The 21,875-nt window shown below is 43.2% G+C and overlaps 1 protein-coding gene across 17 annotated transcripts in view; it reads left to right on the top strand.

Moving 5' to 3' along the window:
- The window catches only part of Gramd1b (GRAM domain containing 1B), a 175,395-nt gene that overhangs the window by 74,550 nt on the left and 78,970 nt on the right, over positions 1-21,875 (top strand). Inside the window, exon 1 of one of the 17 annotated variants that reach the window (XM_048796004.1) lies at positions 5,721-6,131. The exons of 15 other annotated variants lie outside the window; for them this stretch is intronic. In XM_048796004.1, the coding sequence (XP_048651961.1) occupies positions 6,109-6,131 (23 nt within the window). In that variant the 5' untranslated portion in view covers positions 5,721-6,108. Of the gene's footprint in view, positions 1-5,720; positions 6,132-21,875 lie in introns of those variants that run through there. One more of the 17 variants, XM_048796007.1, reaches the window with a different exon arrangement.

The following is a 21,875-nucleotide window of genomic DNA, read 5'->3' as shown; positions in this document are numbered from 1 at the left end:
GGCTTGTTGTTGAAATGGAGTGTTTAGGAGTCTGCGCCCTCCCCCGCTGCTCCTCTCCTCTCTAGCTTGCTTCCTGACCTCCAAAATGCTCCTTAAATATAACACTCTCCACGCCTGATGACTCCCCTGCCTGAGCCTGGAGCTTTGATTCCCCAGCGTGTGACTGCAGCACCGCTCTGCCCCAGTTTTGCCAGCAACTAGAGACATGCAGCTCTGCCCTGCTGCTGCAGCCCTGCTCTCCTCCAGAGAAGGGGCGGAGTGAGTGCAGCACCAAGTCTGGAGAACTTGAGATAGAAGAGCCTCAGCGGTCATGCTGTCCATTTTCTGCTCCAGATATGGAGCCAGAGGCTTGGAGTGACTTACCAACCAAGGTCATGAGGAGTCAGGAACTTCCACTGGTGGCAAGAACCCCAGATGGGAGGATGGGATTCGGGAGGGCTGAATTCTCCTTTGGGTTCTGCCCAGTGGGACTGGAGGTTTAGGTTCACAGCTTCCAGATTTGCCTTGACCAGAGAGGGGTCTTGGGTGGTGTAGGACATCACCAGCAGTTTGCTCTGGTTGAATGGTAACCTCTCTCACTATTCAAGTCCCTGTTTATGGATGAAGCAAGAAATGCCAATGATTGTTTTTGTTGGATTAGGAAAAGAACAGCACCACAGTGGGCGAGACCTTAAGGCTCCTAGGAGGTCAAGAAAAAGCCAAAGCAATTGAAATAAAAAAAGGAACTTTCAACCTTCTCTCCAAACCCAGTAAAATCTGGAAGAAACCAGAGACTTAGAGTGACACAAACCAACTTTATATTAATATCAAGTCAATATCCGTGAGCTATATCCCAAAACTTAGATTTTTGAAAATGCAGGTAATAAAACATACTTATGAGTAGACTCCTCCCCTCCCCTTTTTCATCAAGTTGATAGAAATTGATGTTGAATTGTTTTCTGGTTATTGTTTATGTTAAGATTGTTTTCATCAAACCAGATGCAAAATAATTTGAGATATTTCTAAAATACAAATGATGAATTTAAAACGAGGCAGAAATTTTGCTTATTGTCATATTCTGATTAGGAAGCAAAAAAAAGGAAAAGCTATAAAATATGTATAAAGTATTAAAAAATGACAAATATTGGCATACCTCTTACTTGTCCTGCTAACACCATTCTGAAAGACTTGGTTGTTCCCTCACTTTCTTGTCTTATGGATATAGAGTATAAGCATTAGTTTTCTTTGTTCATATATGTATGGACATGCTCTATTCTTCATTGACTCCCCACCTTTCTTCAACTTTAGGCTTCTGAGATTCTTTCACTCCATGTGATGTCACAGTGATTTGTACATTTTCAGGGCTGGATACCATTCTACTTAAAGGAAATACTGCAAGTTGCCAAGCATTGGGGTGCAAACCTGTAATCTCAGGTATTCAGGAGGCTGAGGCAGGAGGATTGAAAGTTCAGGCCAGCTTGAGCAACTTAGTGAGACCCTGTCTCGAAATAAAATAAGAAGGCTGGATGTAGTTCAGTGGTAGAGTGCTTGTGTAGCTTGCATAGGCCCCTGGATGATCAAATCACGTGGTATTTATCCTTTCAATTGATAGAGATTAGTTTACAGGTTTTTAATTTTGTTTTGATAGAGTTTTGTGTAAAGTTTCTCATGTATTCTAAAATGAGTTGCTTCAGTTAGGGCAGTAGTATGGTAGAAAGGTTGACAGTGTTAGGGGATACAGCTGTTCAACTTCATAATTCCTGATGATTTCATAAGTAGTTGGACCGATATACACTGCCACCAGCTCCTTTCCAACACTTGATATGGTTGGACTTTCAAATTTTCACCAATCAGATGAGTCTGACGTGGCACATACTGGAGTTCCAGATTTTTATTTTCCCCAGTGCTAATGAAGCCGAGCATCTTTTTATGTTTCTTGACTGTTTCCTCTTCTAAAAGCACATATTCAAATATTTTGCCTATTTTTTCTAATGTCTTTTTCTCCTGGCTGTAAAGGAATGTTTAGAAACCCCTGTGAATTCTTTGCTCAATACGTGTTGCAAATATTTTCTCCCAGAAAAGCTTTGCTAGTTTTTTTTTTTCTTTGAATAAACATTAACTCTTAATTTTTATTATGATTTAATTTATATTTCTTTTCTTTCATGGATATTGGGTTTTTGTGAGTTGTTTAGGAAAACTCTCTGGCTACAGTCAGGCATAGTTGGTGTGAGGATCAGTTTGTGATTATAAATTACCAAGGGAGATTGATTTTCTTCCTTTTTTCCGTGTCAAGGTTAAGGACGGGCAATTTTCCTTTTAGTTCCTGGGCAGCATTTGTGAATTTCTTTCAAGTTCATCCTTGCAGTGAGGGTATAGCTCACCAGGGTCCTCTTGATGAGGCCAGTCTCCTTTTAACCCTCTCATCACCAGTTTTATTGGTTTCTGCCATCACTGTGTTTTAAAACTATGTATTTCTTTTCCTATTTTATTTTTATTATTATTTTTTTAATATTTATTTTTTATTAATATAGTTGGACACAACACCTTTATTTCACTTGTTTATTTTTGTATGTGGTGCTGAGGATCGAACCCAGGGTCTTGCACGTGCGAGGCGAGCGCTCTACCGCTGAGCCACAACCCCAGCCCCCCCTATTTTATTTTTTGATACCACATCACTTTTTTTTTTTCTTTTGCAGTACTGGGGATTGAACCTAGTGGTGTTCTACTACAGAGCCACAGAATTACATCACTAGCTGCATCTTTTTTTGTTTGTTTGTTTTTCAGTTATATTTATTTGAGAGAGGGTCTCTCCAAGTTGCCCAGACTGGCCTTGAACTTGGAGATCCTCCTGCCTCAGCCTTCTGAGTCATTGGGATTATAGGCATGCACCACTGGGCCCTGCTATACGCCAAGCATTTAAAAAGATTTTCCTTTTTGGCTCTGTTTTATTTTATCTAGTTTATGTGCCATATTGCCAGACATGGAATTTTTTGGGGTCTAGCTTTCTCTAAATAATTTGTGTCCTTCCTGAAATATGAATATCAAGGATGAGCCAGATTGCAGAGAACCAACCAGCAGAAGCAGGAGAAGCTGTGTGTGTGCTCCCAGAGGTTATGCCAGAGCTCACAGTGTACCACCAGCCAGTCAGGGAACTTCCCAAACTATACAAACAGACCACTGTCTGTGAGAAAACAGGAAAAACACATTAAATGAGGAGCATTTTTCCATTTCACATGGAGCCAAATTGTGCTCCATGTCTCTTCAGAGCCACATTTCCATCATATTTTGAGATTTTCTTTATGCACTGCAGATATGGAGTCAGTTTCCAGATATGTATGAGAGGTCCTTGTTTTGAAACAAGAAAAGAACCAAGGGGAATTCGAGACAAGTAACTGTCTCCCATCCCACTAAGTTCTTCTGCTTCCCTTCCTCTCCATGTCTCTCTCTCTCTCTCTCTCACACACACACACACACACACACACACCCACTACCACCACTCCATCACTCAAATCAGCCTACTTCCCAGTAAGGGAAGAGTCTGCCTTGACTTAGTCCCTGTCTTGCCTGTTGCATTGGATTCTTTTTGCCCTGGGATCATTTGAGCTCTAATAAATCAGCTTGTCTAATAGAGAAGGAGTTTTGTTTTGTTTTAAATACACATACGTAGTGATTGGATTTGGAGTTAGAGCTGGCATTCAAATCCCAAACCTGCAGCTTGCTGGCTGTTTGGCATTAGACAAATCAAGACACTACCCTCTTTGGTCTTCAGCTGCATTATCTGCAAAGTCATGATGATTATTACCTCGACATACGGATGCCAGGATTAAATGCGATAATGTATGTAAAATGCTTAGCACAGTGCCTCAAGTCTTGAGCCCTTAATGTGCTGATTAGTAGTTGCAAAGGAGGGTGTTTCTTTTTTTTAATTTTTTTAAATTGTGGATGGACACAATACCTTTATTTTATATGGTGCTGAGTATTGAACCCAGTGCTTGGAAAGCTTGGATCCAGGTTTTATGCGTCACCTGTGATTGGAGCAGTTTGTGGACCAGGATGAGATATTTCTACCTGGAATACTATCAGTAATGTTTGCCTAGGGGGTTTGCCCAGGAGCTGGATAGTACAACCTAGGGGTTCCATTGAGTGGATCCTCTAGGTCAGAAAGGACAACACTATGTACTTTTGGGACGTGGTGCATCTCTTTAAACCCTGTACTGAAGGTATGACCTGTGTATAGACTTTAAAAACGTAACTGCAGGTGTATTCATAAGTCCAATGAAGCATATGAGTGTTGTCTGGCTTGGAACTTTGGATGGAGAGTAACTCTGTAGCCCAGGGCTGCTTTGAGAGTTCATCTCTGAAAGCTCAGTATACATTAAAGAGCATTTCTTCTGGACCATCTGGACACTGGAGAGAGACTGCAGTATTTTAGTTCAGTTTGAATAAGGTCATTTCAAGACAATGCTTGCTTATGATACCCCTACCATATGCAGACACTCCCAGTCTGTGAGGATGTAGCACTGAACATGATACACAGTCCCTGTCTTCATAGAGCTTACCCTCCCCAAAGAGGGAGGCAGATAATAAGCAATTACAAGCACGATGACTTATTATTTGGTCTGCTTTCTGTTTTAAGAGTATCACCTTAGAAAGTCAAGTGTGGATGATATGCATGCGACACATAGATGTCTGTAGATTGTTTTGAGGCCAGTTTCAGGGAAAGAGCTTTATTATGGTTCAGTTGAAGGTTGCTATTTCATAATTAATCTCCTCTTTGTTCGTTGTCACCCATCCGCATTACTGACCCAGATAGTCACTAATGTGGGGAAGGACAAAAAGGAATCACACAGCTAGGGAAGTTGGTGCTAGAACGCCTGGTCCCCAGCCTAGAGGGTTAGGGTTAGGAGCCTCTTCCCCCTTTTCAGTGAATTGTGTGTTCCTGGTAAAGCTGAAGATCCCAGTTCTTTACTTGGTGCTGTGCCAGGTCTAGATCTTCATATTGGTGATAAAGTATTGTTTAATCCCAAAATGGGCTTTCATGGCCATCTTAAAAGGATTCCTGGTTCTCGGTGGTGGAAGGTGCTGCCCTGACTTCCAAAGTGGCTGCTTCACCGGGCACTGGGTATTCTCAGCAATCTCCCCAGCAGGGGAAGAGAACTGTGTGTGCCACCTGCTTAAACCACTTGAAAGCTCACTGCTGGGCTGGTGGGCTGATCTTCCTGCCTCACTGGGGAAAGGGTAAGAATTCTATTTAAGGTGGTTTTGTGCTGCCACCTGGGGACACCTAGGCACTCACCAGCTGCCTCTTGGCTCTGCTCAGTTTAGGATTCCTGAGGCGTGCAAGGACCTGGGATCCAGGCTCGTCTCCCTGCCAGGAGTGGGATGTTTTAAACCCATTAGGGCTTACCTATGGAAATGTTCCCTTCAGAGATTTCTGATTCTTTCCTCTTCCTTCCTGGCACCGCATTCCCCACTCCCAACTCATCCCCGATGATCTGTCCCATCTCCGGACAAAACATGTGCTGTGTCTTTAAATGGGCGGAAGTGGCTGGCAGTGCTTTGCTTGGGTACTGCATTGATTAGGAGATTATATGGAGCTGCGGGAGCCGCCGCCTGGGGGAAGAGAGGTGCAGGTTCTGCTAGGTTTGTGCTCTCCTCCTCCCAGGTTCTCCTTGGCTTCCTTCCCCAAGGCTGCTCAAGGCCGGTATGAGGTGAGGGTGGGTGGGTGGCCGGCTAGCCTCCCTGTGGCCGGCAACTCCAGGGCTTGCTCTGTGCAGCCCTGCCAGCATTACCCATCCTCTTCAGAAGCTGGCAGTGGCAGCAACAGCTCGGCAGCTCCAGCCCCGGGCTGGATTTGCAGAAGACTGCCCTTCACCTCCCTCCCTCGGAGCCCAGCTCTCTGCCGGGAGAGGGGGAAGTGGGGACAGCAGCAGCAGCAGCAGCAGCAGCAGTAGTTCTGGCTCCCCCCACCCCCCTCTCTTTTTCTCCTTTTTCTTTCTGTGTTCAAGTCACATTACATGGGATTCTGTTCTTTTGGGACTTCGTCATCTTTTCCAATATGTCCTGGGACCTCCGGAGCTGTAACAGGGATGCTAAGGACACGATCAGTGGATTATCGTGACTGTACTAATGAAAGGATTCAAGCTCTCCTGGTAAGTGGAGGAGGGATAAGGTGCCTTCCTCTTCCATCTCTCTGTGACCCTGTGCACTCTCCAGAACCTGACCCCCTCCAGAGGTCTCCTGCAGAGAGACCAGTCTCATTGAACAGGTCATCCAGGGGTGACACATGGTACAAAGTTGGGGTACTCACCATAGCTCCCTCGCTTCTGTGTAGCTCTAGTGTTTTCTGTCAGCATCTTGGGAGTAGGGGTTTTGTGGAAGATGGGGGCTGAGGAGAGAATCTAATTGCAGTTGAAAAGAGTTTCCAACTTCAAGGGGCCTGAGGGCTGGTGCGCACAGAAGGAACTTTTTTACAAAGAGAGGTCCCTCTCCCAGCCTCCTGCATCTGCAGCAGGCTCAACTACAGTTGCACTCTCCTTACCCTTGACTGACACCCCAGGGATCCTATCTCATTATAGATCCTTAGGTCATCCTCAGCCCAGTGGGCAACTTCTGCCCATTCTTGGAGGCATGTCTCTGAGGAGAGAGTAAGAAGGGCCAGACTTCATCTTCTAGGATGTCTGGTCTCCAAAGGAGTATGGGCCACCCACTCTGTCCAGCAAAAGCACAGGCCTAGGGGCTTTGCAAGCCTCTTCCTAGACTTCACATTGGAACATTAAAGGAGCTTCTTGTTTGGGGTGTGCGGGTAGCTATATTCTAGCCACAGAAATAGTCAGAATATTTTTACCTTCCATTTTAAAAATAAAATCCTTACTGCTTCTTCTTCTTCTTTGATCCACTAAGGACCAGATGGGTGGGTGAATTGGCTTTTTGTCTGGTTGAGGAACTGTAGATTTTGCTTGGAAAACTTTGTCCTACCAGGAATCTGGTACCCCTGCAGGGCACCATGTGCAGCTGCCTTGAAGGCCCCCTTAGGAGGAAAAAGTCTTCCTGGGCTGGGGAGGGAGACTTCTCTCCTTGAATAGGGTGGAAAGTGGGAGGAGGAGAATGAGCTTGGGAGAGCTCCCTGCAGGGATGCGCCTCCCTTCATTGCAGCTGGCAGTCCAAGCTGGGGTGGTGGTAGGGCATCTCTCTGGGTGGCAGGTGGATTTTCAGTCAGGGATGAGGTATCAAGCAGTTTAAGACATGGAGTCCTAGCGTGGCTGTAGGTCACATCTGGATTTTGTGAAACTCCTACCCTACATTATAGACTGACAGAATGGGTCTGACTCTCCTACAGGCAAGAGGGTATCTTAATGAGTCTTGTGAAGGTGCTTTGCAGAAGGCAAATGGAGGAGCTAAGTTCTTGCAAGCTTAGCACTTAAGACCTGTGAGTCCCTGAGAAGTGGCGAGCACTTGTACCCATCTAGACTATAACTCCTTCTCAGGCTCTAATATCACACATGGGCTTAATTCTTGTTCTGAAGGCGTACTCGCTTTTTTGAGTTTGAGAAAGATAGAGCTACTCAGATCCTTACTTTCCTGGGGCCAAGTGCCCTGTGCCTGCTGGGTTGCAAACTGTTAGCAGGGTCCATTGCCACTGGGAACTCGGCCCATATCAGTAGCTAGAGCTGTATCTTCATCCCTCAGGAGAGTCAAGCTGAGGCCTCTAAGCAAGGTGCTGCTGAGAGAGCAGGGACACTGGGCTCTGCATCAGAAATCACTGGGCATCTTTACTTTGCTGTCAGCACACCCAGCTTGGGGTTGAGGGGTAGTTTGGCTGTCATTCAGGATGAGACATCACTTTAACACAGAAGGCTTCTCGCCTAAGCCTTCGTTGGTCTTTCAGGGACATGCAGAAATATTTGCCTTTAAAAGCATGCCTTGAATTTTTCTTGATGCATTTCAACAAGGAGAGTGGTGTTAAGCTGGGGACTTTAACTGGTCTAACCTTATCTTTTTCAGCCAGACCAAATGGGGGGGCAGGGGCTTTGTCATTTATGTTTTCCTGCATACTATTAGACCTCATGACCCACAGTCTCATTAAAGTACAGATGTTTGTTCATTTTGGCCCCCTGGTAGTCCCCTGTTGTGTATATTTTTGTTTGAAATGTGGCTGGTTCCCTTTGGTGGCATCCTATGTCAGGGTATCACCAACTCTTCCAATAGGGATGACTGAATATATTGGCAACCATGTTCTGGATAATACTGCCTGCATAGGAGAGGATGGGGTTCATGAGCTTTTTAATGTTTGAAAGCATTTCTAAATACAGTTCTTTGATGCCTATCATGCATTGGTGATATAAAAAGTAATGCTGAGAATAAAAGCATAGTGACAACTAATGTTTATTGATACTTAACTATGTGGCAAGCATCATATTCAACACTTTGAATGTATTAATATGGGACTTACTGGATTATGATTAAGATTACCATTTTACAGTGGGGAAGGTGAGATAGTGAGGATAAGTGGCCTGTGTGAGGGCAGATAGATAAGAATCAGGCTTTGGATTTGCAACAGGGTAATTTCCCCCAATTGTTCACCTGCTCTTGGTTACCTTTCCCCTTCTGTACTGACTTCTGTGAATACTCTGTACTGACTTTCCCCTGCTCTGTCTCTTTGTCTTATATTCACTAGGTAACTTAATTAGACTCGGAAGTGCATTGACATGTGTTATCTAATTTCATTTTTACAATAATCCAGCAAAGTGTCTGGTATCTACCTTTTAGAGCAAGGGAAACTACAGTACAGGGTGGTTAAGTGTTTTGATTAAGTTTATGTGACAAATTCATGAAAAAGTTAGGATGCAAACTCTTGTTGCTTCCCTTATGCCAGGTTGGTGACCACCTCAGCAATCGAGGTATGTCTGTGTCAGACCTACATTCCCAGAGAGCAGGTTCAAGGTCAATGCATCTGTGCGCTCTTCCATTCATTTAATTCTGCAAATGTTCATCAAGTTTCTATTATTTGTAGCCCTCTGCCTAGGTACTGTGGGAGTTAAAACTATGTGAGGATATTGCCTTGGCCTTCTAGGGTCTGGTAGCCTCACAGATGGAACACCCTTTCTCCCTCCCCCAAATAAACATATGGAAGCACAAGTCAGTAAGTGCTAAGGGGCAGATAAGTGCAGTGAACAACAAGCACTCCAGAAATTCATTTCAGCTAGTGCAGGAAAAAAGACTTGGGGTGATTGGCACATGAAGGAAGTGGGCTTAAATGCTGGACAATTGGATAAGTAAAGGCTATTCTTTGCACAACATTCACACTGTACTGTGTGGAGTTATGCGCTTATTGCAGGTGATGCTTTTGGATGAAGATGATCGTGATATATGTCTGATTGACAAGTGGCTGTAGTACGGTGATACACAAGTCTCTCTGCAAGCTGACCTCCGTATTAGGGCAGGGCATTAGGCTGTATCAAAAGAGTCTCAGTGATTCCATCTGCTGGTAATTTGGTGAGCAAGGTAAGAGTTTCATTAGAGGAGGCTGAGAGAGGAAGTGGCAATTTAGAAGCCAAGAATCTTTTTTTTTTTTCTTCCCTTGGTAGTGGGGATTAAACCCAGGGGTTCTCTACCACTGAGCTACACCCCCAGCCCTTTTTGTTTGAGACAGTGTCTCCCTAAGTTGCCAAGGCTGGTCCCAAACAACTTGTGATCCTGCGGCCTCAGCCTTCTAAGTAGCTGGGATTACAGGCATGCACCTCTGCACCCAGCCAATTTTTCTTTAGAAAAATTTTTCACTTTTCCTTTACTTCTACTTGATTTCCGCCCCCTCTTTTGGCGATGTAAAGATATGCCCAATTCCTGTAGAGCTTCAGATCCTAAAATACTAAGGTCCAATTTTGTGGGTCTGCTTTCCTCCACAGATTGCTTTGTCCCCCACAGGCCTCAGCAGACTGCAGTGACATCTGTCTGGATTCTTTCTCGTGTTCCTGGTTCTCACATCTGTTGGGCTTGGTGGTGTACTCTCCACAGAGCCCAAGGGCTGGAATAGACCTCCAGGAAAAGTCAGTATACCAGGAGAATTTGATTTTGTGAACAAATTAAAATCTAGAATTAGGAAAGTGTGTAGTTCCTGGCACTTCTCAGGTGGTGAGGCCTCAGTCCCCAGATGAGAGGAATTAATTTTGAGTTTCTATCTGTGTGTGAGCGGGTGAGTGAGAAATCATGCTACTTCCACACTGTTTATTTGGGAAGATGGTGCTGTGTGAGAACTTACTTGTCTTTTTCCCAGGTGACTGGGATAGAGTCCAGACTTTTGCACACCCCTCCATATTTCAGGGCTATTAATGTTCATTCAGCCATATTTGATTGACACCAAAGGTCAATTTATGTCCATTATTCTTGTTCCCTTAAAATCTATTAGTAAACAGAGCTCTGCTACTTCTCCAGTTCTTGTTTATATAGCACATATCTATTCTCCAAGATTTTTTCTGCATAACAAGTTTCCTTTAGAGGAGAGAGCCCTGATGTGGCCCCCACACACCTCCCTTAGAGCCAGGCTTCCCAGCTATTGATGTGGACCTGAAGGTGGGTTGCAAGGCAGGTTGGGGGTCTCAGTGGCTTGAGAGATGCCTTCTGAATCAGAACCTTGTAACTATCTTTTGGCCTGCTGTGTGGCCTTGGTAGGTGACTTCTGTTTGCCTTGGGTGGTGGTGGTTTTGAAAGTGGGATTAAATGACAGCACTGGGCAGATTAGTCGATCTCTCAGCTTCCTTTTTACTAATGGCTTAGAAAAAGGCCATCATCCTGAGAGAGCGGGTGGCATGTGATATGGACTGTTGGTGCCCTTCTTTAGCCAGCAGGGGATACTGAAAATAAACCTTCATTTGAAAATACTAAATATTCATTTACAAACATTGCACAGCAGGCATGCCCTCCTGTGAACAGCGCGAGGTTTATTTTATTACTTGGTGGGGTGGAATTGGAGTTTTGCAATGGTTCAGGCCCTGAGTGCTGGTCATCTAAGCATTGAAATCCCTTGAGTGAGCAGGACAGCTCAGGGCAAGGACCAAATCTTCTGACTCTACAGATTTCTCAAGGATGGACCTTTCCAGCTGTCACCTATGTTTCCCTTGGGAAACTACACCTGGCTTCAATAAGCAGCAATAAGCATTATTTGCTTTGCTTTGTCTTTGTTGTTGTTCTCATTGTTATTTTAAGAAAAAGAGGTTCACTATCTCAGAATGTAAGCTTGTGGGTGGTAGAGGTTGTGACAAATCATATTATGTGTACTAGAGGTTCTTCTTGCTGCTGGCTTGAAGGCTTTTCTGCTGGCCATTATGAGACTCGTTGTCATCAAGCTTATTGCTGGAAGAGATGATTTAAGAGTTTTCAGTAAAAGAACTTGAAAAGTACTACTCTGATCCTTTACTGAATTGTCCACAAGACTGGGCATTTGTTTCCTTAAAGAGTTAAGGGATATAATCAACTAGGCATTGCTAGGCTTTATTCCTTCCTTCTTTCCTTCCTTCCTCCCTCCCTTCCTTCTCCATGCAGGGTCTTGCTAAGTTGTTGAGGCTGACCTTGAACTTGGCATCCTCCTGCCTCAGCTGTGTTTATTTTTTCTTAATGCTATTTTTTGAGTTTGTACTTGCAGAAAGATGTGGAATTAATCTGAATGGGGCAAGTGAGACCATGATAACCACTCTGTAGTAGCTTAACTACTTGTAAATTTAGTTCTTGATCACTCCGCATCCCCTTGGAGTCTGGAAAACTCTCCAAGGAAGCATCCTCCCTGTGATGGCTCAGTGATCCAGGCTGTAGAATCTCGTATAAGCTCACATGGATTTTCTAAGCTATGCCCTATGATTAGTTTACAGGTAAGTGAACTAAGGAGAGGCTGTTATCTGCTCAAGATCACACACAGAAGTGTTTGAGGTAGCCGGAATAGCAGCATACAGCTGCAATCTCAGGGACTGGGGAGGCTGCCACAGGATGATCATATGTTTGAGGCCAGAGAGGCAATTTAATTTAGCAAGACCCTGTCTCAATATAAAAAATAAAAAGGGCAAGAAAAAGAAATATGGTAGTCCAGTTGCAAAGCAGTTGGAAGGCAGATCTTTGTCTGTAAGAAAAGACTTTTAATACTCAGGAACAGTTTGAGAAATATTATGGGACAATTTATGAAGACAGTAGTTGATGGTTTACAAAGGTGTGCAAGAACAGAGAGAGTGATATTGGTCAAAAGAAGTCAAGAAAGGGCAATTGGAGGAGGTGGATTTATTCTTGAAAAGTGAAGGCTATTGTCATTTCAAAAGAGATCAGGCCTGGGGGGGAGGCAAGAACTGAGCCATTAAAAAAAAAATAGAATAAGGGCCTTGTGGGATGCTAGGGTAGAAGTTTAAGGGGCAAAACAGGGCTCAAGTAGAGAAAGTTCAAAGCAAGGCAGAGTCCTGCAGGTGTGGAGGAGAAGCCCTCAGGCCCAGGATGACCAAAGAGCATGGAGAGGCACTTGCCAGCTCAGTGGGAGCCATGCTTGGGGCAAGAACTGAATGTGTATATGTTTGGGAGCTAGAAAGGACAGTTACATGACTGAGGATGTGACTCAGTGTAGGCTGCTTCCCTTAGCATGCTTGAGGTCCTGGGATCCATCTCCAGTATCACGCACACAAAATAAAAATAAATTTGTAAATAAAAAGAGGGAAAAGACAATAACACTTCTATGAGCTTTCCTTTTTTATTTTTAAAATCTCGACAATCCTACTGGAGAGGAGGCATTTATACCATTTCGTAGGTTTAAACAAATAAACAAACAAACAAAAAACAAAACAACCCCAGAGTCTCAAAGAGGTTTAAGTTACAGGCCCTGCACCACATAGAAATGGCAGAACTGGGACCATTTGGAAGAAGCCGTGCTCCAGATCTTGGATCCTTGACCTTCTCACTCTGCTCCAAGCAGTGAGCAGAGTATTGATCTGGCTGAAATCTGGAGCTTCCAGCTTGACAGTTCCGACACATTTGCCAAGGAGCTGGGGTCTTCCTTCTGGATGGCTGTGCCCTCTCTATCAGGAGATGCAGTTACAACACCCCCACAGGGAGCCACAGCCCTACTCATACCTGACCTTGTGGCTGTCCCTTCACGCCTGGGTCAGGAGGTATTTTTTTTTTTTAATTGTGAAATATTTCACACATACAAAAGAATGAACAAAATGTAACCACACAGTTCAGAGAAGAATAATTAAACAAACATCGCCTGCTCACCATCCAGTTAAGCCTCAGAACGTCAGCCTTAGCTGTGAAACCATTCTTTTTTAAGATTGATGACAATATTCAAAGGTTGGGACTAGCCTCTGAGAATGCAAATCTTTGTGAACAGAGTGCTGACTGTGGTCTACATTCTCCCACCTAGAAGAGTGGGGAATCTCAGCCAGTACTCACTGGGTTGTAGCTTTGGCATGGTGGAGCTCCCTTACCCTAGCTATGCAGTACACGGTTAGGGACAGATCACACCGCCTCTGCTGCTCACTGATTGTATGATTATGGACAAGTTTGTTATTTTCCTCAAGCCTTGATGCTCATCTGCAAAATGGGGCCAATCACACCTATCTCAGAGGGCTGCTATAAAGATCCTTTGGATTAAATGGGACAAATCATGTTCATGCAAACAGGAAGAGGCCAGGCACATGCAATCACTTTATCACTGTTAGCTGCTATTAGAATCCTAATGATTTTATGTTTGAAATGTAGACAGAAACTGTGGTCATAGTCCTTGCCTTCCACCTACTTAAAATTCACTTTTCTTGTTTGTTCTGTCCTAGATGGATCCAGAGAACCCTGATTATTATCTGTCTTGTATAGGACACAAGGTCACTATCAGTCAGTTTTTACCCTTTCTTTCAAGTGAGCAGCCTCCCAAATCTTGTGTTTTTTCTCTCATTGCTGGAAATCTTCCATTTCCTGTCCCAAACAGGCATGGTCACTTGACCTCCTTGATGGAGGCCAGAACTTGTTCTGCCACTCATTAGAGGGTGACCTTGGCAAGGCATCCATGCCCTCATCTCTAAAATGATAAGAGATTCCATCAACAGAATTGATCTCTTTTGGACATACTTGTCCTTCTGACTAAGGATTCTTGGGGTGCAAGATCCTTAATGGTCTTCCCAAGTTCCTACTATATTCTCTGTCCTTTATTTAGTCATTTAATCATTTGTGTATTCAACCAACATTTCTTACCACTAGGCTAGCTGGTAAGAATAAATAAGAACTGGTCCTTGCCTTGGAGGGGTGCCTGTTGTTGTGGGGGGAGCCAGAACTGGCACCCGCTTTTAGGTAGGATCTTACAGGAAAATTCCATGGGAGGGACTCAGATGCCTCTCCTGCTGGAGTGCAAATAGATTAATCTTTCAGTTCAGATCTTTTTTTGGACCCTTTCTCCTGAGACCTGGAGCCTCTTTGTTTCATAATAGCTTCCCTGCAGTGACCTCAACATTTTATCCTTACAGAATGGTCATAGTTTACATCCAGGGACATTATGACATGACACGCAAAATTGCTTTGATTTTTCAGACTTAATTTGACAAATCTCAGGATGCAAATTTGGGGAACTGAACATTTTTTTTTTCTTTGAGGGTGATTTGCTTTGCTGTTGCACATTGTTTTCCTCGGCCTTTTAATGCATTTATTTTGCATCTATTAACTGGCATGTCTAAAAGATTTCTTTTATCCCTCTGATTTCATTAACCAAGTGTTTCTACTTCATGTTTTTTGCTTTCTTTGATATAAATAAGTGAAATAAATTTATACTCTTGTGAGGCCCATTAGTAATAAAGAGCCAACCATTGCCACTGAGCTCGTGTGAACTTTGCATAAAGCATGGCATTTTAGCAGTAATGGTAGTATTCCTGTTTTGCAAAAATCTATATTTGGAGTAGTTAAGTATTAAGTACAGTTAAATACTGAGAGTACTGTGTATGCAGCTACAGGGTTAGGTTTTCTTACTTGCTGCAGTCTCAATTTCTTTCTCTGGCTAAATTCTTCTATTTCTAGGCATAGGTTAAGATCACTTCTGAGCTGCTCGCTAGCACAAAATGTAATTGTAATTGTCACCATCAGTCACAAGGAACCCTTAGCCATATTGTCAGGAATGGGACTAGAAATTACAATTGTGCACTTCTCTCTGTTTCTTCTCTTCCTGGGGTAGGCTAAGCTCTCACATTTACTTCATGAAAACAAATTTAGAATAGTCTCCCACCCAACCTCCTCACTTCCTCCTCTGCCAACCTCCTCACCTCCACCTCTCCCAGTCGTTTATACTGGCAACTTTGGCACCAGTTTTTATTTGTTCTTCCTCAATCCCCATGTGGTTACTTCTGTCTTTGCAATGTCTCTCTGACTTACTCGCTCCCTTTTCCATGACTCTTGCTACTGTCTTCTTAATTCATAACCTTTTAGTGTCTTACTTGGTGTGTTGTAAAAACCATCTATCTAATTAATCTATCTAATTTAAAATCTGCTTTATTCTTATATAGTTTGCAAAGCATAAAATTCATTCACTTAGGATGTACGATATTTTTTAGTATTCACAGATACTTATATCCATCACTATATTCAACTTTAGAGCATTTCATTCCCTCAAAAAGAAACCTCATAGCCTCTAGGTTAGCACCACATTACTAATCCCCATCCCCCAGCCCAGCCTAGGCAACCATTTCTGTTTCTCTAGACTTCTGTGCTCTGGACTTGCTTATGAATGGACTTTTGTGTCTGGCTTCTTGCACTTAGTATAACATTTTTAAGCTTTAACTAAGTTATAGCTCGTATCAATACTTCATTGCTTTTTCTGGTTGAATAATTTAGTTCTCAGATCTGGTTTTCACTAAGCTGTCACACAAGTCAGATGATCAACCCTTCTATAAAAATTGATTTTTGGCTCCCTGTTGCCTAAAAGCTAACAGCTGACGCCTTGGCATGTCATGCAAGGTCTTTTCCAGTGGACTCTGTCCTGGCCTCCAGCCTCATCACTCACTCCATCCTTTCATAAACCTCCTATCCCAGGCCCAACACAGCCAGAGTGCTGTGTGGCAAGTACCTCTTCATGTCATTGGAGTCTTTTTTTATGCTCTCCTGTCTCTGCCTATGGAAATCCTAGTTGACCTGCATAACTCAGCTTCATTACCAGTTGCTTGAAAAATTTTCCCAGATTTATCTCACCCCCCAAGTAAGAATTATTACTTTTCCATTCTCTGAGCTTTTTTGCTTGGTTTCCCATAATTTCATTGTCTTGGATTAGAAGTCATTATGTATTTTTCACATTCTTATATATTTCTCATTTTAATTAAAAGTCAGAGTTACAGATTTTTGAAGAGAAAGTTATCAGTATTTAAAATGGATTTCTTTTTGCAATTCAAGTTATCCATGGACATTGTAGAAAAATTAGAAAATGTAGAGTCAAGAGAAAAAATATCAGACATAACATGATCCCTCAGAGATAATCACTATTAGCATTTTAGTTTATATTCTTCAAGCTATTCTATGTATATTATACTATGTATAGATGGATAGATAGACATATTTATAATAAATTCTATATATTGTTCTGATTAAAATATCTGGTCTCTCTAGAATAATAAAAATCGACTTTCATAATTACTTTTAAGCATAGCATTGCAAGTGTATATCACCTATCTATTTTATTTGACCTTTTGGTTCTTTCTAATATTTCAACTTAAAAATGATGTCATGACCAATATCCTTCAGATTAAAAACTTAGAAGCTAGATTTCTGGGCCAGAGTCTTTGGATTCATTGCACAAATTGCCCTTGAGAAAGGTTGTTTCAGCTTAGGCACCTACCAGCCTGTTAGGAGAGTGCTTTCTCCTCTGTTGTCCTTGCCTCGGTATTACCATACTTTAGAGTTTTTGCCAATCTGATATTCCAAAAATGGTATTTCAAAGTTGCATTAATTTGCATTTCTTTGATCATTGATGCCATTTTTTTTTCAATTTATATTTTGTCTCTGAATTGCCTGTTTTTTTTGTCTTTTGCCCATTTTACTGTTAACATGATCATCTTTCTCACTGCTTGGAACTCATTAACATAGTAGAGATTTTAACCCTTAATCACACATATTTTCCCATGGTTTCTTTTATTTTTTGCTTCAGGCAGACTTTTGACACACAGTTTCTTCATTAGTCTGAATATGATCATGTTCTTTTCCTTATGGTTTCTGTGTTTGGAATTTTTCAAAGAAAGTTATTCCCAAACTAATTTTTTTTTTAAGGACTGATGTGATTTTATTTTTAAGTTTAATATTCAGTCCATTTAAATATAAAATAATAGTTACAAGGAAGGTCTTCAGTCATGGGACCAGAAGGGGCTATGGGAACATGTCTGTTTTCCTAGCCTCAGGCATTAGCTTGGGCACAAGAGGTCCCACTTTCCAGAGTGTTCTTGTCAACGACTTTCCATCAGTGGCGATTTTCCCTCAGTCCTTCTGAAATTACTTCTTTCATTGTATGCCAGCCATATGTCAGAAATTGTCTCAGTAGGTTGGTCCAAGGATTAAATGAGTTTGCAAATAAGGTAGTATGACCATGTACAGCACAGGGCATGGCACACAAACTTTGCATATGTGTTTGGTTGAATGAACAAGGGAGTGAATGGATGGTAGTGTGAACAGTGCTGGTAGGGCCCTGAGGATATGGTAAAACAACAGCTACTCTTCCATTGAGGCAGACTTTTGTCCTGGCAACAAGTCTATGCACACCCACCAATTATAGGGTCCCATGGGGAACATGGAAGAAAGAAAATTCATGCTATGGGTTTTGAGCAGTCTGAGGTTTAGGACAGGACCCATAAGTGCTCACAGACCTTGCATAAGGTACTTTAGCAGGCGTGAACTGCACTGAGAATTCCAGGGGATGTGGGCAGTTGGAGCTCTGGTGGATCTTATTGGGAAATTCTTCCTGAGGAAAATGCATTGGAAGTAGAGTTTTGATGGAAAGCTGGACACATAGAGTAGATTTGTGGAATGAAGTCATTCTCTGCAGAGAGACTGATGTAAAGTAAGCATTTAAAATATTCATTTGAAATTGTCTTTTTTTTCCTCCTTCCCCTCCTACCTCCTTTTGCTCTCACTGCCTCTGCATTCTGAGCTTTTCATCTTCTTTCTGTTTCTAGGACCATTTAGAAATTATCCTGATAAATGTTGTTAATACAGTTAAGTCACTTTTGCAGTGCTTCAGCTCCTGGGCAGGAAGACACCAGAGAGCAGGAAATAAATACTTCTCAAAGAGCCACTCAAGGCAGAAGAGAAGTGTTTATTTTTAAAGATTTACCTGGATCATAGTAGGCTCTCCCCTATTTTGATAATCACTGAATGAGGAACAAATGCATAGGTTTTCTGTGATTCATAGCCCTCCGGGAAACTGGGTGAAGTAAGAATCAAAGAATCTCAACCTGCAGTGGTCTGGGAAGTGGGCGGGAGTTGGACATTCTGCCACAAAGGATTGCAAGTTGGAAGCTTTGAGTCATGTCCATCCGACTCTCACCAAGTTTGCTGACGTAAGAGACTCTGCCCCTTGAGAGCACACAGTGTACAAGAAAAAGAGACCTCTGAAATAAAGAGGGATTGATCAAACTCTGGACATAGGTGCTAAAGAGATGGGCACAGGTCATTGCAGTTGGCTGCTGTTAGCCAGAGACTCTTCTTGGCAGTCAAATAATTGGGTAAAATACTTGCAGTCCCAAGGTAGAAAGAAATGGGTCCCTGTCTCCATATCTTATCTCCCATCTCCTGTAAGCATTCACCATTCCCTCCATAAATGCCATCTTTTATTTCAGGAGTCAGCGAACTTGAGCCTGCGGCTTGTTTTTGTAAACTTGTACTGGGGGAAAGCCATGCTCCTTCATTCACACTCTGGATGCTGCCTTTGCCCTGTAACAACAGAGTTCTGTAGTTGCGACAGAGACTGTATGGTCTCAAAGCCAAAAATATTTATGTGGCCCTTTACAGAAACAGTTTGCTGACCCCTTTAATATACTCAGTAGATGTCTGATTTTGAGATGTTTCTATGAGGATCATGGTTTACCTCAGTCCAGGCTGCTTTCTTAATGAAAGGACTCTTTCATTCTGGCACTTACTTGCAAGATGGTTTACTAGAACTGGGGATGTGATCAGGGGTTCAGGTCTCTTGAATGTGTACGCTGACCATCTGAGCTGCCTGTAAGATCCAACAATGGCCAGTTCCCTAATAATGATAGTTCCCCCAAAATATTAGTTTCTAATATTTTCTTATTGTCATCTGTGTTTTAATAGAGAAAAAGTGGCTCCTCGGAAACTGGGAAGGACACCCAAGGTCACATAAAATGGCAGGATTTGAACTTAGTTTGTAGGTTCCCTGCATTCCCTGCTCTGTCCCCCACTCCCCATTTCTCCTGACCTCCTTTCCACTCCTTACTCCTTCCGCTTTTTGATTTCTGGATCAATCATCAGCCGTTCTTTTCTCTTCTGGTTGGAATTTTATGTTTCTCTTGGAGCATCCATTCTTTGGCAAGTTTTCTTTCAGGCTCCTACCCGCCTTCTACAGCATCTTTCAGATCTTGGTCTCCAGGCCCCAGTACTTGCTAACTCTCCCTTGGAGGAGGATTTTGAGAAGCACATGAGGTCCTGGGTTCTCTCCCCAGCAGCTGTTCCTGCCCTGTCACTACTCCTTGTGTGGGGAGGCAGCTGTCACCCAGGTGGTCTGCCTCCTTCAGAAGATAGCAGGTGCCTAGAGAAGCAGTCATGGGGGTGGGGTGGGAGGAGCGAGCCCCTTGGGGCCCCAAAATGACAGAAAGGCAGCCGCAGGGCAGGCTGAGCTGGCATCTCTGACCTTTGTGGAGAGAGGGCGTCCTTAAAGGGACAGCGAGCTCTTTTCTTTCCTGGTGGCTGACTGCCAGTTCAGATGCCAGCGATTTGAAGAGGCCATTGTTCTGGCACTGAGAGACAGGGGCCCAGACCGCCCAGTCTCTTTCTTCTTTTCCCGTTTTCAATCCCTTGTCTCCTTCTGATGTGCAGCGTGTCAAGTGTGGAGGGACGGTGAGCTGTCTGGGGTCACGCACCCTCCCCAGCTCCCCCACCTTCTGAAGACAGCCTTGTCACTAGATTAAACAGCAGAACAACCCTTGTGTGGCCACCGGCCCCTCTCCCCCTGGGAAGTGGCTCCAGCCTCTGGAAAAGAATAGTCTCTGCACACTGCAGTGAGGGCCCCAGGTGAGTGGGGTAGGTGTAGGACATACGTGCCTTTTCTCCAGGTACCTGCTGTCTGTCACCACCTGAACTGATTGCCTTAGGTGCTTGTTAAATTGTAGATTCCAGGTTCCAGTTCCAGAACTTCTGGGCCCATGGAGTCTGAGTATCAATAAGTACATCAAAGTTTGAGAACCACTGACCTGGTCTATTATCAGAATCATGTGGGGACCTAGGGAATCCGAATACCTGCCTAGGCCCATGACTTTGAGCAAGGCAACTTCTTATTAGTGGTTGGGAACAGGTGCTCTGGAGCTGGCCAACTGGGTTTGAATCCTGGCCCCACCAGCTTACTATTTTATGATTCTGGGTAAGTTTCTTCACCAATCTGTGCTTATTTATTTATTTATTTTTGTGTCCTCATCTATAAAATAGGGATAATAATAGTACCCAGGTGTAGGGTTGTTATGAGGTTTTAAAGGAGTTTATATTTCTAAAGCTCTTACAACAGAACTGACATATTGTAAAAGAATATTAGGTCTTCAAGAAATCACACACTTTATCTTTTCTATAGTAATTCAATCCTCTAGATTGGAGATCACCATTATGAATAATTGCTCAGGGTCCCCCAGGTAAGCTGGCTTAGATTGGGAAGCCTCCTATCTTTTAGTATTGGCCAGCAATTCTTTGTCTTGAGCACAAGCCAATCCCTAGTTTAGTCTCTGTGAAGGTGGCCCTGCCATTTGGCCTCCCTGACTTTGATCTCTTGGTCTGGAGTGTGAGGGAAAAAAATCCTTTCTTGATTTCCTTCTCCAGGCGATGTTGACAGCGTTGGTAAGGCTGTCACAGGAAGGACCAGAAGCCACATCTATAAGGCTCACTGAACTCTTCCAAGGGAATTGGAGGAAAACAAGCTGCAGGCCAGAAATAGCCAGACATAAATACAAGGTATTATAATTACTATCCACACCCAGCTCAATCCCCTGAGTTAAATTTAACCCTCTACTCAGTCCTCCTGACCTCAGGGAAGGCCTAGCAGACGTGTTTGTGGGGTATCAGGGAGTGTGTGTAACCAAGGGTACATGGGAAGCATTACTCTCAGGGGTGCTGTGCAGCCAAAATGGGTACTGCCTCTCAATGTGGATCTAAATTTTTATTATAACTTCTTGGTTTTGCTCAACCATTACTTTTCTGAAAATAATCCTGTTGGACCACATTTTCCTATGTTTGGTATTCAGCCCAAGGCCTAGATTTTAGCCTGTGCTCTCTAATTTCTTTTTGCATTTGTTACTCAGTAGTTACATTTGTCCAGCTACTTATAGACATGCTTAATGTGGGAGGAGACTGGGAGAGACCAGGAACCCAAAAGGATTGCACTGTTTCGTTTCTACCTGTCCTCTCCCCGCACCACACCCTGCTTAGAGAAGTCCTCAAGTATGGGAAAAGGCCTTTGGTCAAATAGAGAACTCTAGTGCTACATTTGCAGGTGAGGGCATGGGCTGAACATCCCTAATCCGAAATATCCCAAAATTCAAAACTTTTTTTGAACATCTATATGATGTCATCAGTGGAAAATTCTGGGTTTTAGGTGAAGGGCCACAGTCACACGGGCTGTGTGCATAATGCATACATGAAACATATGTGAATTTTGGGTTTAGACTCAAGTCCCATCCCAAGAATATCTCATA

This window comes from Marmota marmota, unplaced genomic scaffold, assembly GCF_001458135.2.
Source record: "Marmota marmota marmota unplaced genomic scaffold, marMar, whole genome shotgun sequence".
Lineage (NCBI taxonomy): Eukaryota > Metazoa > Chordata > Mammalia > Rodentia > Sciuridae > Marmota > Marmota marmota.
This window is presented reverse-complemented; position numbering and strand designations above follow the sequence as displayed.